Source organism: Hesperophylax consimilis, chromosome 20, assembly GCF_061612785.1.
Source record: "Hesperophylax consimilis isolate HC1 chromosome 20, BYU_Hcon_1.0, whole genome shotgun sequence".
Taxonomy (NCBI): Eukaryota; Metazoa; Arthropoda; class Insecta; order Trichoptera; family Limnephilidae; genus Hesperophylax; species Hesperophylax consimilis.
In genome coordinates, this window is record NC_142855.1 from 19,180,584 (window position 1) to 19,197,411 (window position 16,828).

The following is a 16,828-nucleotide window of genomic DNA, read 5'->3' on the forward strand; positions in this document are numbered from 1 at the left end:
TTTTTCTGTAGGCCTTTTTAAGACATAAAATTCCGTAGTAAATTATTTTGATCTCATAAGTTTTAGCCAGCGTTAGCAATGTAAGCGCCCGAAAATTTATATTTACGACTTACGATGATTACAAAACATCGACTTTTCTCTACTTACGATGATAAACATGATATAAACCTTCCGGAAGAAATTTTCTGAATGATAGTGAAAACTCTATCAAAATTCGTTGCGTAATTTAGAAGACAGACAGATAATCGAAATTAAATAATCCCATCACTACGTGCAACAAATAAATTTCTGTCAGTTTCACAATGTCGGTCATAGCGACAGCCGTGTCGGTGCTTTGGACGCTCCTTTTCACTCCTTTCCTGTTGTTTATACTTTGCGTGATATTCCTCGCCTCCATTGGAAAATCTCTAGGCGTTCGCAGACTCTACGTCAACATATTACTCAAATTATTCGAGGTTAGTTTTCATTAAAAAACCAACCACAATTCAACCATGCATCCCATACAAAATGTCATAATAAATTAATATATCACAAGTGGCACATACAATGTACAATATTATATTGAATAACGACATATTTATATAATTTTTTTATTAATACCAAATGTCGTATACAATCATATTCTTAGTGTAAAAATATTAATACATTATGTTCTATTTTAGCATTTTAATGCGAGTTTTACTCAAAACAACAAACACATTTTGTCGTGTGTATATCGAATTTCGTGTCCCAAATACGATATTTGTGACAAAATGACAGAACACATTAAATATTTACATTTAATTTAGATAATATGGAACATTTTTTAATGTAAATTTTAATTAAACTATTACATTTTGTCGTAGCTATGGATTTCGTGTACAAAATATATTATTTATAACATTATTAGATATCATTATGACAGAATAAGACGATATATGGATTTGAACGAAGAGACTGTGCAAATTTAGTGTGTTTGTAGGCCTTAACATATTCAATATTCAATTATGTTTGAAATGAATTTATCCGTGTTTTTGATCAGGTCTGAATAGCAAGATGCTTCCTGACCAACATCTTCTCGTATCCTCGCTCCCCCCATTCTAATAAACCTTTCAAAGGAGTTTGAAATAAAAAAAACACCAAACATTTCATCAAAAATATATTATTATATTTCGTGTCTCAAAAATTACTTGCAATAATTTCAAGTGACAGCGAATAATGAGTCACTTGACATTATTTACCTACTATTGCTATGAATGATTGTATTTTGAACCCGTTTCAAGTGTATTACACGTTATTAATAGGTGTTTTATATTTGTTTCATCACAAGACGTAAAATTGATCACTTATGGCGGCTTATTTTGCATATTGCGACTCGAATTGACGTTTGTTTTTAGGTTATGTTTTCGGCTTTCGGAGATTTTAAAATTGAATTTTAATGTTTCTCTATAATAAAGATAGCATTATTTTATAAATTAATCTTTTGGAATAATAAACGAATACATGGCACGACAAAGTGAATCAAATAATTAAGTTGTCAAAGTAAGATTATGTATGAGATATCAGATGGAGTATATCAGACCTCTAGTATGGGATCTATAGAAGCCCAAGTAAATATGGCTTCCAACAAACTGGGCGTCTTGTGGATTCATTTGGCAGCCACCTCTGGCCTGGAGCCCCACAATACTTCATATACCTACTTGATTCTGTGCAAAGGAGGGTGGTCCGTCTGATTGACAATCCATTGTTAACAGACCGATTGCCACCTCTAATGCACGGACGCAATGTGGGCTTGCTGAGTCTGCTCTACAGATATTTTAATGGAGCCTGCTCATTGAGTGTTCATTTTTAAACAAACCGCCTGGTCAGATCCATTTATTGACAAATCATATAAAGGAGACAGATACGTCACTTGTCCGCTCCGCGCAACATGGTTTGTTCTCCTTTCCCCGATGGGTTGGTCTGTCAATTTGAATGTCTATGATGTGAACGAAGCTGGTAGTGTGTATGTTTTCCATCCTTATTACCGGTAGGGTATGGCACGTCAAGTCTTTATAACAGAAGAATAGGTATGTATGATATGATATGATATGAATGAACAAGTAGTTTATATCACAATAGATGTGTTTGGCGGTGCGTGCTAGGTTTTTACATAGTTCCCGTGAGCACTTAGGCCATAGGCCCATTGTGCTGTCCCCCATTTTACTTCAGTCCTTTAACAACAACCCAGTCCCTTTAATAAAGTTCACCAGGGTTGTCATTGGGTATGTGGCTATGTCTTCTGGTTCTACTGTATGTCTCCCCAGGTATCTGCGCCTAGTTCCCACCAGGACAGGACATTGGCACCATAGGTGAATTGGAGTCTCTTCATCCTCTTGGTGTTTTCCACTCCCAACAACTGCATGTGTCTCCTGAGATGGCAGTATCCCGTTAGTAGTCCTACCAGTTCCCTCAGTGAGTTTCTGTCCATATCGAGTAGTTTCTTGGTTCGTCTACGGTCTGGTCCTTTTATGAGTATTTTGGATTGTCTCATTCCAGGTGCCCTCTCCCATGCTTTGCGGTGCTGGGATTTGACCCACCTATCAATATGTAATTACTCCTACGGCCGGCTCAGATCCTACAAGTGGTGCTTTTGCCCCTTTCCTTGCTAGTTCGTCAGCCCGCTCGTTGCCCTCAATACCTTTATGTCCTGGTACCCAGATTAGGGTTATTTTATTGATGGTAGCGAGTTCTGTAAGAACAGTCCTGCATTCCATCACCAGTCTGGAGTTACTTCCCAGTGCCATTAGGGCTGCCTGGCTATCGGAACATATGCTTATGTTCTTATTCCTGTACCCAATACGTATATTCTCCTATGCGCAGGCCAAGATGGCTTCCATCTCAGCTTGAAACACAGTACTAAATACTGAGTTCCCTCTTGGATACCTGCAGACAGACCCGTTCCCTGTTCCCTCCTCCATCTTGGATCCATCTGTGAACAAGATTCGTTCCTGTTTGAAGGTAGGACCTGAAACCGTGTTCCATTCCTCTCTTGTGGGGTAGATCACTCCAAACTGCCGTCTGAAGAAGTATTCGGCTTGTTTGCCGTCCTGCTTCATTCCAGCTGTCGGGCTAATTGCCCTCAGTCTTGGCGTGCCAGGTTATAAAATAATAATAATAATAATTGGATGACTTGTATAGCGCCGTTTTTGTGCAAAATCACCTCAAGGGCGCTGTACAAACTTATAATACATTTCTACAGCGATCTATGTTATTACTTAACTATTTATGGAGATAATATACAGTACAATACTTACCTGGTAGGTCACTTGAGATTAACACTTAATTAACATTATCTAATTGTTTATTGGCGAAATTTAGATACAGGATTTAGGACATAATTGGAAAATTGGATATAACTGGATTTTCTCTTAGGAATGGTATATTTAATTTAAGGGTACGACAGCTTAAAAAGGTAAGTTTTTAGTTTAGACCTGAATTCTGTTGGACTTGTTATGGATCTTAGTTCCGGAGGGAGTTTATTCCAAGCCTTCGGCCCAGATACTCCGAAAGCGCGATCACCAAACTTAGTATTTGTTGATGATGTTGCTGATCTAAGAGTTGACTGCCTCAGACCAGTGTTTTCCGGGATGCATAGTTCAGAGATGTAGGGTGAGGCCATTTCATTGATTGATTTAAACACCATCCAGCACAGTTTGTACTGGATTCTTTCAGGGCACTTGAGAAAATGAAGGTTACGAAGGTGTTCTGAAATGTGTGAATATTTAGAAACCCCGCTTATGAGCCGTGCTGCTGCATTAAACACTGATTGAAGTTTGTCAATTTGATATTTTGGAAGGCTGGCATAAATGCCGTTGCAGTAATCGAGACGTAAGAGTTGATGAGTAGTTTTGTTGCTTCTGTAGGAAGGTTTCTTCGGACAGACTTGAGTTGTCTTAGGTAAAAAAAACCGGTGCTTACAGTCCTATTTATTTGACTTTTAAATGAAAAGTCTGAATCTAAATTGACACCGAGAAGTTTGACTGTTGTTTTTGGGATGATATTGTGAGACACGCAGTGAATGGAATTAGAACATTAACACCTGAGAAACAGGCGCTTCCATGGTATATGCATAATAAACTCCAGTCATAATTCCTGCCAGGTCATTATTTGAGCTATCTTCAAGGTTGCCAATGCATATGTTCTAAAATACCCACAATAGATGCTTAAATTCCTCAAAACAGATGTTTAAATTCCCCACAATAGATGTTTAAACTTCCCACAAAACATGTTTTAATTCCCCACAGTTTCCATTACCTCCAAAATTAATTCGTATTAGTATGTTTTTTGTAGAAAATGTTGTGACTTTAATCCCTCGAATTGTTGGTATGTTTTTTGTAGATAACGTTATTTGACTTTTAAGATATAGAATTATTTAAAAAAATTTTTTTGTTATCTAGTCATTTTCGAATTTTTTCTATCGTTCGGGATTTAAAAATAGAAATTTGTTGCTAAATAAAACGAAATTATAGTAAATTCTCACAATTATTATAAACTGGTGACTGATGTCTTTTTGGGCGTCTCCGACTCCTTCCACCATCCACTACTGTATACCTCAATGTTACTGTTAAAATATTACATTACATCGACTTAATTCGCCTACTTATCTCATTCCAGTGAAGAGATGTTGCGCTAAGTATTCCTCGGGCGTCCCCGACTTCTTCTGCTATTCAAAGCTACCTCTAAACACTCTTGACACTAATAAGAACTAACTTTGAAATTTTCAGCGATATCGGTCAACTACTTTTCGAGTTTTGCGAGCACAAACATACGCGGCTTGAGTTTTTATACAGGGTGTATCGGCAAGTACCCGACAAACTTTAACCAGCTATTCCTTAGCACATTTGGAGTAAAAAATGTTATGGGCACTTTGCTGTCCGGTAACATTTTTTTTTCATTAAAAACAAAAAATAAATAAAAAATCCACACTCCGTCACTGTCATTTGCATTGAAGCTCGTGTTCAACAGCTGTTATTAGCAAGTGCGTCAAAAAGTTTCCTCGCTCTTTCGTACACACTAAATAATAATAGTTAAAAATGAGACGAATGGTGCCGTGCCATTTCGCTGTGATTGTAAAAGCGCGCCAACGTAGGTACGTACGTACATTATTCAACGAAACTCGAACAAAATATTGCCAGATGGGTTTTCAAACTTTGACAAAGGATAAAACATTCGTGACATGTGGTGAAAATATGAATAATAAATTTTTTATAAAAAAAAAAATGTTACCTGACAGCAAAGTGCCCATAACATTTTTTACTCCAAATGTGCTAAGGAATAGCTGGTTAAAGTTTGTCGGGTACGTGCCGATACACCCTGTATATTCCTAGCTGACGTAAATATAATATACATGTATTATATATATAAACCTTCCGGAACAAATTCTCTAAATGATAGTGAAAACCCTATCAAACTCCATTGCATAGTTTAGAAGAACTAAGCGCACAAACAGACACTTATAGTGAATTTGTTTTATACATTTAGAGAAGACATAATTTTTAATATGGTTGGATAATCAAGAAATGCCCAGAATCAGTTAATATGACTGAAGGAAAACGGTCCCATTAGCTCAGTTGGTAGAGCGATGCACCGGCAAGGCAAGGATCCTGGGTTCAAGTCTTAGATGCGACTGTATCTTTTTCTGTTTCAAATTTTTGTTCAACAATCTCTAACATTGTCTTCAATACTTAACCACTCAGAACATTAGAACGTCAAAAGACATAAATATGATAATAGCGGTCAAGACATTAGTACGTCTTTTCACGTAAACGCGCGAGATTTTACAAAAATCGATTTATTTCCATCACTAGTATACGAATTGCCATGATTTAAAAAACAGAGTATCGATAATGAATAACGCTACGCGTCTGCATTCAAGAATATCTATGGAATGTAGAGGTGCATTATCTGAGTCGATTGAATCTGTCATCTTGTTCGTTCATAATTTATTGCGTTTTTAAATAATTTATTAAAAATATTTTAGTTTGGACGGTTAATATTTTGAGGTGACTAATAGTTTTTAATTATATTTCTTCAATATATAAAGTGTTATTTCTTTATGATACTCAGAAAAAAGTACATTTTTCACAGCTTTGAAATAATGGTCACCGATTTTTACATATTTTTGACGTTTTCAGAAAATGTATATTTAGACACGCAAATATTTACGTATAACAAAACAATACGATAGTGAATTTCATAATCTTTCCAAAACATTTTTTAGAATGAGGCTACGTTTCCCAAAACGTGAGTTATGAAGCTTTTAACAAAACTCGTGAATAACACAAAAATTTTCGCGTTTTGACAGTTCGCAAAGGAACACAAAGTAAATAAAAGTCCTTTTCTGAGAGGTTAAATAGTGACAGTACCTAAAATACATTTGTCTAATTACGTACTTTTTTTAGTTTTCTGTAAAGTAGTAATTAAAATTAACTAAAAGAGTTTGTCATCTGCTTCCAAGAACAAGCGAATCTATCTGGAATCAAAGGAAATGCGATAATATTTTCTGCGGAATCTGTATTTTGACTGCCCTCCTAAGAGAAAATACATTGCAAAATGTCAGAGGCTTTAGATGTTAATGCATTTTTTTGCATATATGCATATTTATAATATATAGTATATCTGCGGCACGTTCCAGAGTGGAAGATACTCTAAGTATCGCCCTGGTGTAAGACCACCATTCAGAATTGAAACGTTGCTTGAAATGGCTTTAGCCGTGTTTTGTGACCAGATCTGAATAGCCAGATACTTCCCCTTATCTCTTTCTCCTCCCCACTACCTTCAGCCTCACAACATACCCCGATTGAGGATGCCATAGTCTCACTGGCTCCAGACGGTAGGGAGCAGTTGATTCACATAAAAACAATGTAATTAATCTGTATTGTGACGGTTATCTTAACCTTTCCCTTACTGTGCTAAAAAAATCCACGCGTTCCGGTGCTGTGTAGTCAATACACATCTCAAAATAAGCGATTTAATATCGGAAAAATATGAATATTCATAGCTTGTCGCTTATGTTTATTATATTTTTTATCAAAAGTGATAATAATTGTAATTTAATTGCTGAAAACATGAAAAAACCATCGGCAGATGCTAAAAAAAGTGCGAGGGGTCCACATCTAACGACGGTCCGCCTCCGACTGGCTTGCGGCTAGCACACACACAGCTGTGCGGTCGTAGGTATCAATGGTCTAAATCAAAATACAACTGCGGACGTGTGGATTTCTCATGTTCCCGCGTAGCGAACTAAAGCGGGACATCAATAGCGTGTCATTTCCTCGCACACTCTTCGCGTAGCAGTATCACACGGTTGATTGTTTTGGTGTATTTGTTTCAGATTTTTAACAAAAATCTCTGATTTTTAATTAAATTTGAAAACTATGTAAAATATATTTTTTTAATTCATTGCATAAATGTATAACGGAGGAATACCTAAAATCTGAACCCAGAATTTATTATATTTATAGAGTTTTTAAAGTTTTTAGAAGCAATGTGTAGTAAATACACACCACAGATAAGGAAAGGTTAATAATAATAATGTTTTGATGATTTGTATAGCGCCGTTTTTGTGCAAAATCACCTTAACGGCGCTAAGAGAAATGCATTGCAAAAAAAAGGCTTTAGTTGTTAAAGCATTTTTTGCATCTCCCCTGACGTAAATAGTTGTTTCTTGTAGTAAGTAAACAAAAACAATACGATGGCCGGCGTGGTCTAGTGGTATACGCTTTTGACTACAGATCCGAAGGTCGCGGGTTCGAACCCGGCGTGCGCAAATAAATTTTATTTGATTAATTTGTGTTATTTCACAATTAATTAATTTAAAATAATATATAGTATATTTGCGGCACGTTCCAGAGTGGAAGATACTCTCAGTATCGCCCTGGTGTAAGACCACCATTCAGAATTGAAACGTTGCTTGAAATGGCTTTAGCCGTGTTTGGTGACCAGATCTGAATAGCCAGGTACTTCCCCACCTTCCTCTTCCCCATCTCCCTCCCCTCCCCAATACCCTCAGCCTCACAACATACCCCAATTGGGGATGCCATAGTCTCACTGGCTCCAGACGGGAGCAGTTGGGACTCTTGTGCGGTATTACTGTAAAAAAAAAAAAAAAAAAAAAAACAGAAAAGAAAGTGTTATTTTTGTCATTTGTGCGTTTTAAGAAATGAGCAGATTTTGGAAACTTTACCAAGATCTGCACCTTGAACATTGATGTGATTATTTGAACAAATTTTTAGTTATTTAAACAGAAGATATTGAAAATGCTATTTGCAGACTTTACTGTAATTATAAACATGTTTTCTTGTTTTTTTTTTTACTAAAACAAACTTCAGAACTGTTGTTCTGTCTGTTGTTGGCTTACATAGTAGACTAGCTGAAGTCCCCGATGTTGCCCGTTCTTAAATATAATATTTGGCTAATTTATATAGCGCCGTTTTCGTGAAAAATCACCTCAAGGGCGCTGTACAAATAAATTTATTAAATAATTAATACTAGAACTACTGACTTATATCTAAGACTTATATCTAGTGACTTATGACTAAGCCTATATCTTAACCTCTCAGAAAAAGACTTTTATTTACTTTGTGTTCCTTTGCGAACTGTCAAAACGTGAAAATTTTTGTGTTATTCACGAGTTTTGTTAAAAGCTTCATAACTCACGTTTTGGGAAACGTAGCCTCATTCTAAAAAATGTTTTGGAAAGATTATGAAATTCACTATCGTATTGTTTTGTTATACGTAAATATTTGCGTTTCTAAATATACATTTTCTGAAAACGTCAAAAATATGTAAAAATCGCTGACCATTATTTCAAAGCTGTGAAAAATGTACTTTTTTCTGAGTATCATAAAGAAATAACACTTTATATATTGAAGAAATATAATTAAAAACTATTAGTCACCTCAAAATATTAACCGTCCAAACTAAAATATTTTTAATAAATTATTTAGAAACGCAATAAATTATGAACGAACAAGATGACAGATCCAATCGACTTAGATAATGCACCTCTACATTCCATAGATATTGTTGAATACAGACGCGTAGCGTTATTCATTATCGATACTCTGTTTTTTAAATCATGGCAATCCGTATACTAGTGATGGAAATAAATCGATTTTTGTAAAATCTCGCGCGTTTACGTGAAAAGACGTTCTAATGTCTTGACCGCTATTATCATATTTACGTCTTTTGACGTTCTAATGTTCCGAGTGGTTAATGACTATGTAGAAACATACAACTAACATTAACATTAAGGCGATGCACTACGTCGTGTAATATTTTAAATTGAGCCGTTATCAATAACACACTTTACGTAGATGGCGATAAGGTTTAAATTCCCGCCACCATCCGCCTGTTTTGATTTATGCAAGAAAAAAAACATGGCCAAAAAGTGCCTTTTATTTTATTTTGTGGATGTTCAGGCACAAATATTTAATTTTTTTCCAATCTTTTTATAAATAACTTAATTTGTCACACTATACAATAAAATCATAACCGAAAATGGTTTCGTAAGTACGAGATTTTGAACTTTAAAGCAGTTTTCATAGGCCTTAGACATTATTTTTTTCTGGGCTTATAAAAAGACTTATATAAAAAATACTCGATTATTTCAAAGGCCAAGATGTGGTTTTTATAAATCTCATGTAGACAGTGACCTCCATCTTGTTTTAAAAGTCAAGTGTGCAAAATTTCATCAATCTCTGAATAAAACTGTAGATCTGTATAAAAATAAAATTCACGCCGCTCGCCACAGACGCTCTTCTTTATGTAAATGGATAGTTGTTAGTGCCGAGTTGGCAGCTTCATTCACATTAGTAAATCGTCTCATACATATTCTCTTGACTTACTCTTGGTTTACTTGATTGTGCCGTGTTTTCCTCGGGCGTCTCCGACTTTTTCCACCATTCACGTCAGATATTCTTACACTCCTCCTAAGCGTCCCTTTCTTAATCTTACTCATCACACTTACTCCATCTCCACATTTTTCACATGATCATACATAGTTTTTACCACACATCTCAGGGATCTCATTTCTAAAGTGTTCAGCTTACTTTCATCCTTAGTCTGCCAGCACTACATTGTGTACGGCTATTCTGGAGAAACAGCTGATGGTAGATTATTGACTGTTTTTATAAATATATAATCACGTTATCGGGTAAGACAGTACAATTTACAAAAACATTGTTTTGCAAAAAACAAATAAGTTGTTATGAAAATAGTCGGCGCATAAAGAATTATTGGGAGTTTTTTGCACTTACTGTCCTTCTTTCAAAATCTCTGTCAGCCTTCCATCTCTCTAGAACAGAGATTCCCAAAGTGGTCTATATAGACCCCCAGGGGTCGATATCGGCATGCTGGGGATCTATGTCTGCGAGGAAAAAATTTGGGGGTCCACGAGATTCAAATGGGGGTACATACGAGCAGACCCCCATTTACCTCAAGTCAACATTTAGGAGTTCCGTAAATGACACAATAGACCTAACACAGATATAATAGACTGAGAAATTACTTATTTGCATTTATATATTTCGTAAAGTTGTTTATTGAGGTATATAAATAGAGTCTACGTTCCTTTTCTCGTCAGAATTAATATATTCAAGCAAAACATTGCACATTGGAAGCCGCGAATTTTCCTAGTTCCCCAACTTGTTTTTGAAAAACGTCTAGGGTAATAATGACGTTCAACATTTAAATGCACTTCACACAGACTTCAAAACTAAGTTTGAGGACATTTTGACTTTGGAAATGCAACGTTGAAGAATCGGATATCATGTGACAAGAAGAACTGACCGGAATAAGCACTGACAAAGAACTTAAGGGGCAGTTCTGTAGGGCCAGCTACAGAAAGAAATTCCCGTTACTTATCCTGCTTCATCTTCATTTGGTGTAATACCTCACAAAGGTTCCCCCTGTCTGCACAATGAAAAGACACATCAACTTTACCGCCACCCGGTTGTTGGGCAGGCAAGGGAAGGGATTATTTTTACTTAAAAAAATAAATTATTATCACATGGGACGTTAATAATTCTAGGAAAACTCAATATTCGGCAGGCAGGGGGTCTACGGAAAAAAAATATTTGGCAAGTGGTCTACGGGGCAAAAAAGTTTTGGAACCTCTGCTCTAGAACATACTTCCTAAATACACAAACTCATCCACCTGCTCCAAGTATTCCTCATTCACAACTATATTGCACACTGTTTTCGTACTCTCTCTTTCAAACACCATGACTTTAGACTATTTTCTAGTTTTAAGAATGCTAGGATTTGTGCTAATCAACTCCAGACTCCATTTGTGTGCTATACTATAGTTTAGTACGTAGCATTTTGGAAAGTGGTTCTGTAATATGGTGACCAATGGATTTAACTTACTCTCAAAAGATACAGAAAGTACAAAAGAAGTTTCTGAGATATTTATATCTTAGAGACTTCGGATATTATCCCTGGTTATATCCATCAGCCTTTTTGTCCGGCATTCTGGGTATTAATAGCCTCTCCGATAGAAGGAAAACTGCTTTGCTGACAACAGCATATAAACTTCTAAACAGTAACATCTGTATTCCTGATATAATAGAAAAATTTGAGTTTTATGTCCCCGACAATTACGCAAGAGCGCGCAGGCATAGAACCTTTGTCGTTCCAAAATGCAGAACTAATTTATCATTAGTAATGCCGCTCGGAAAAATGATTCTGTTACTAAATTACCTTTCCCCTGATATAGATATTTTCCAATTAAATATTCAACAGTTCAAATATGCTATTATTACTTAATAAAATAAAATGTACATTTATTATTGGTTATGTATAACTGTAAATGTGCATTTAAAATAAAATAAATAAATAAATATTGCACACTGTTTTCGTAATCTCTCTTTATAATTACGTACTCATAATCAACTAATTCTTCTTGCATATTTCGTTCACCATAGACACGAGAGAGAGACTGTAGTTCTTCCATTCTGTCAGAAATCAGAACTGCAGCAGCCTAAAACAGGCAACAAACTTTCAGATTACTCAATTTCGCACCCAATCCCACCATTTAATGAATTATTATTATTATTATGTAATGTTTTCTATTGATATGCCAACAGATTGAACACCATTCGAAGCGATTAATATTTATTTTTGATATCTTAATCTCTGATATCGTGGCGTAACTAAGATAAATTTTCTTATCAATTGAAATAACAAATGCACAGCATAAATTCCAATATTAATAGCACAATATTTCGTAGCCATGTTGAAAATTCGAAAAAAATATGAAGCAAAGAACTGGCTGATTTAATGTAAGTTTGATGAGTAGAGACACCCATTTTACAATTAACGATATTTTCGCGAATTAAAGCGATAAACGGTGTTTTAAGCGATAATAAAAATGATTTTTTAGTCGCTATAATCGTGTATTGACAGATTGTAGAACGAACATGACACACTCTACTGTAGAAACATGTGCCATGCTGAATTTCAATCAATAAAACCATAAACATGTTTCAAGTGATTTTGCTAATTTAATTGTTTTTTTCCTCTTGCCAGACTCCCATTCCTTGACGTTATACTATTTAGCTATAAACACTATGAAAATTCAAAATTAAAGCTATAAAAGCTATTTTTTCAATAATTAATGCTACATTTCTTATGAATGGGTGTCTCTATGAGTAAGATTGAGAAAGGAACGCTTAGATGTTTTGGACATGTTTAGCGATGTATTGGATGGTTAAAAAATTAATTAAATTTAATAATAAATTTTTTTTGTTAGGAAACTGACGAAAACAACAAAAAAAAACAACCTGTTACAGGTTTATTTTTATGTCTTTTAAAACTTTTGGTTCGACTGATGATCGAACCTTACTACCCAGTAACTAGAGTCGACAACTCTACCATACTCGCCAAATGCCGATCGGGTAGGACTGATATTTATTTAGTATATTAACTGCTGCAAAGTCATCCGATTTAAGAGAAATGGGTAAATATCCGCTCATGTGTGTACGCGATTGCAACCAAAAGTTGATAGAATGCATTGTCATCGATGAAGAGTCTATCTGCCAAGTTTCAGCCAGATTGGATGTCGGGAAGTGGGTTAATTTCTGCTTCCAAGGTTTGAATTTGTTAATTACCGAAAACAAATTTGAATACATGTATTTAAAGATGTAAAAACAACAGTCGGAATTGAATTGTAAGTCTCAATTTAAACAGAATTGATTAACGTCTGCCTTCAATGAAATAATGGCATATCTCCGAGGTGTCGGCGCGGCTACAGCTGAGTTACGGCACGGTCACGTCTGGGCGACAGCTTGGGCTTATACCGTTGTGTCCCCGCAGTGATGGGGAGATGTAAGCGCGGTGACTGCGAGTTGATCACGCACCGCATGCCGTTCACTAGCTTGTCCCGTTAGGAAGATTAGTTTAACAAAAGCCTAAAATTAAGTATATTCTACAATATAAACATATACATTTGTTTTTGAAAGTTGTCAAAAACAAATCTATGTGATTTTATTGTAGATAGTTAATACTTTTTATAAATATATGATGATAACATAATATTTTATTTTATTATCTAATAAGTCAAATTAAGTATATTCTGGTAGAATGTATTTAACAGAATTTTTATTTGGTTTAATTAAATTATACAGGGTGTATCGGCAAGTACCCGACAAACTTTAACCAGCTATTCCTCAGCACATTTGGAGTAAAAATGTAATGGGCACTTTGCTGTCCGGTAACATTTTTTTTCCATTAAAAACAAAAAATAAATAAAAAATCCACACTCCGTCACTGTCATTTGCATTGTTTCTCGTGTTCAACAGCTGTTATTAGCAAGTGTGTCAAAAAGTGTCCTCGCTCTTTCGTACACACTAAATAATAATAGTTAAAAATGAGAAATGGTGAAGTGCCATTTCGTTGTGATTGTAAAAGCGCGCTAACGTAGGTACGTACGTACATTATTCAACGAAACTAGAACAAAATATTGCCAGACGGGTTTTCAAACTTTGACAAAGGATAAAACATTGGTGACATGTGGTGAAAATATGAATAATACATTTTTTATTAAAAAAAAAATGTTACCAGACAGCAAAGTGCCCATAACATTTTTTACTCCAAATGTGCTAAGGAATAGCTGGTTAAAGTTTGTCGGGTACGTGCCGATACACCCTGTATAAAAATAGCGTTTTTTTTATACAAGAGTCCCAATTGCTCCCAACCGTCTGAAGCCTTTGAGACTAGCATCCTCAATTGGGGTATGATGTGAGGCCGAAGGTTGTGGGGAGGGGAAGTAGGTGGGGATTAGGAAGTTGGGGGAGCACCTGGCTATTCAGATCTGGTCAATAAACACGGCTAAAGCCATTTCAAGCAACGTTTCAATTCTGAATGGTGGTCTTTCGTATGAGTTGCTATTTGAGTTAGCGTCCGCTGAAGGCAGTAAACGAAGATTATAAAACGTACGACGCTATCGAGAACGCTCTTTCTCAACGAAGCAATAAGTAACAAACAGCGGCTTTTAACACAAAAAGGTATGGGGAGGGGTGGGTGGAATCTGGGGCTCAGTGTGTCAAGGAGTGGAGGCGTACGTATGAATCCATCCCTCCCACTGCGGTGCAAGGCGATGGGTCAAGAGAGTCCTGCTAGAGAGGTCAAAAGGAATCCCTCAACCGGTCTCTTTCGATCAGGCACCCCTGCCAAATCACCTAACGAAGAGAACCTCTTAGAGTGAACCTATGGTAGAGGTGTTGGTTATCCAATAAAAGGTACACGAGGCGGCGTTACCCATACCCGCCACCCAAATGGAGAAATCTGACTGTCGTTCTTTTACCAGGGCGATACTTGGAATATCTGCCGCTCTGGAACGTGCCACAACTGATTAACTCGGTGAATCAAATACATTGTTAGGGTCGTGTCAAAAGTCAGAATAACAAAAGATTATGTATAAATGCGAATAAAGCAAGGAGCGCGTGCCAAGATAGTTTTGTGGCTGTCCATCTATATATATAAAAATTCGCCTGCGTATGTGCGTATGTTTGTGCTTGCAAAACTCGAAAAGTAGTCGATCGATATCGCTGAAAATTGAGTCAAGTCCATGCAATGTAGTTTTTTTTAATAATAATCATTATTTGTTTGGTCGGACGTTATTAATTTAATAGTATAATCTTATTAAGCCACGCTTTTGTAATGCATATTTCCAATATACAGTTATTAATAATTCCTGGTGATTAATATTTTTAAATGTTTGATAAGACAAGGGAGATAAGTAATGGAAAGAAAATATCATTTTATTATGACTGTTTTATCAGAAGACCACATAATAATTGTTGAGGATGAAGAATCGTGATGAATTTCCGTCAACTTTATATCGTTTTAAAAATGTTTTTTTACCACATTTTTTCGCCACACAATTTTGAAACAGTTCACATCACCATTGAAGTATATACAGGGTGTCCGGGGGTAAAGTCCGCTAACTTCTTCTTCTTTCGTGTGGTGGGGAGGTCAGAAGGGGACATCTAGGTCTGCGAGCCAGTTTAGGGCCTCAGGCGTCGCCATGTGAACCTCATCAATCCCGCCGGGGAATAAATGGAGCGGGCATGTTCAGTAGTCTGCACCACACCACATTCACACATCGCCGACTCTTTAAAGCCCCATCTGTGCATCATGTGGACACAGCAGCTATGGGAGCACCTTAACCTATTGATGGCGGACCAGGTTTTGCGAGGCAATGAGAATCTAGGCTGTCTCTCGGTGGGGTCCTGTATGAGATGGGCATTTCCCTCGTTGGCCGTTTGCCACTCAAGTTTCCACCTATCTTCTGGGGTGAGAGGTAACCTCCATAGATCTCCAATCTAGGTTGGAAAGGTCTTGTGTTCACAGTCGGTACATGGATTTTTATAGTGGCGATGATGGCAGGGCTGTCAATTAAGTTATTAATGACAAAAAGATCTGATTTAATTTTCCTGTACAACCTGGTCTATATTTTATCGCAGCCTGCAAAGATCTTGTTTTGGCCTAGGTTATTGGATAAAACGCGCAACATGGGAATATAGCTTGCTCTTTGACCGTATTTATTGGTCGCGTGGATTTTAGATGCGGAATTTTAATGGCGCGAACAAACGCAAAGAAAATCGCCACTTGTTGGGAATCTTGCGTGGCAGTCAAATAATAACAATTAAATAAAATATCCAAGTTTGTTTTTTTTTTTTTTTAGTTGTAACGTCTCCTCTAGTTTTTTTTATCACAATCATAATCATTTTTAAAGTAATGTTTATATTGCTGTATTTGGATTAGACTGGAGTTCATTTGACGGGAGCAAAGGCCAGCTCTGCCAACACCTCGTCGCTGATAACGCAAACAAGCTAATGGAACTGGGTCCAGGTAGATTATTATTACAACGGATTATATTATGTTGTTTTTCATTTTTCAGTGTAGGTATTTTAAGCGTTTTTCATTTGTATGTAGCGCAGATCCATGAAAAATCATGGGACAGTCATAGAGGTGCTACTGCTTACTAATATCTCGTCGGAACGTGACCAGATTTGGTTGTTTACGGTCGTTGGAAGCTAAATTTGTGTAATTGGAGGTAAAAAATGTTTAATCATTTTTTATAATATATGAATGGGGATTGTTTGAATTCTCGACAAATCAGTATCAGTAATCGTAGAGTCCCAACTGCTCTCGACCGTCTAGTTAATCGAGAAATTGAGACCATGGCACCCCCAAGACCAGGCTGAAGGTATTGAGGAGGGGAAGGGGATAAGGAGGAGGAAGGTGGGGAAGTACATGGTTATTCAGATCTTGTCACCAAACACGGCTAAAGTCATTTCAA

At 36.4% G+C, this 16,828-nt stretch overlaps 1 protein-coding gene across 3 annotated transcripts in view; it reads left to right on the forward strand.

The window, feature by feature from the left end:
* The first annotated feature begins 302 nt into the window (after nt 1-302).
* Gpat4 (Glycerol-3-phosphate acyltransferase 4) overlaps nt 303-16,828 on the forward strand; it is a 55,346-nt gene continuing 38,820 nt past the window's right edge. For all 3 annotated transcript variants that reach the window (XM_089644282.1, XM_089644280.1, XM_089644281.1), the window contains exon 1: nt 303-455. In XM_089644282.1, the coding sequence (XP_089500408.1) occupies nt 303-455 (153 nt within the window). The remainder of the gene's footprint in view (nt 456-16,828) is intronic.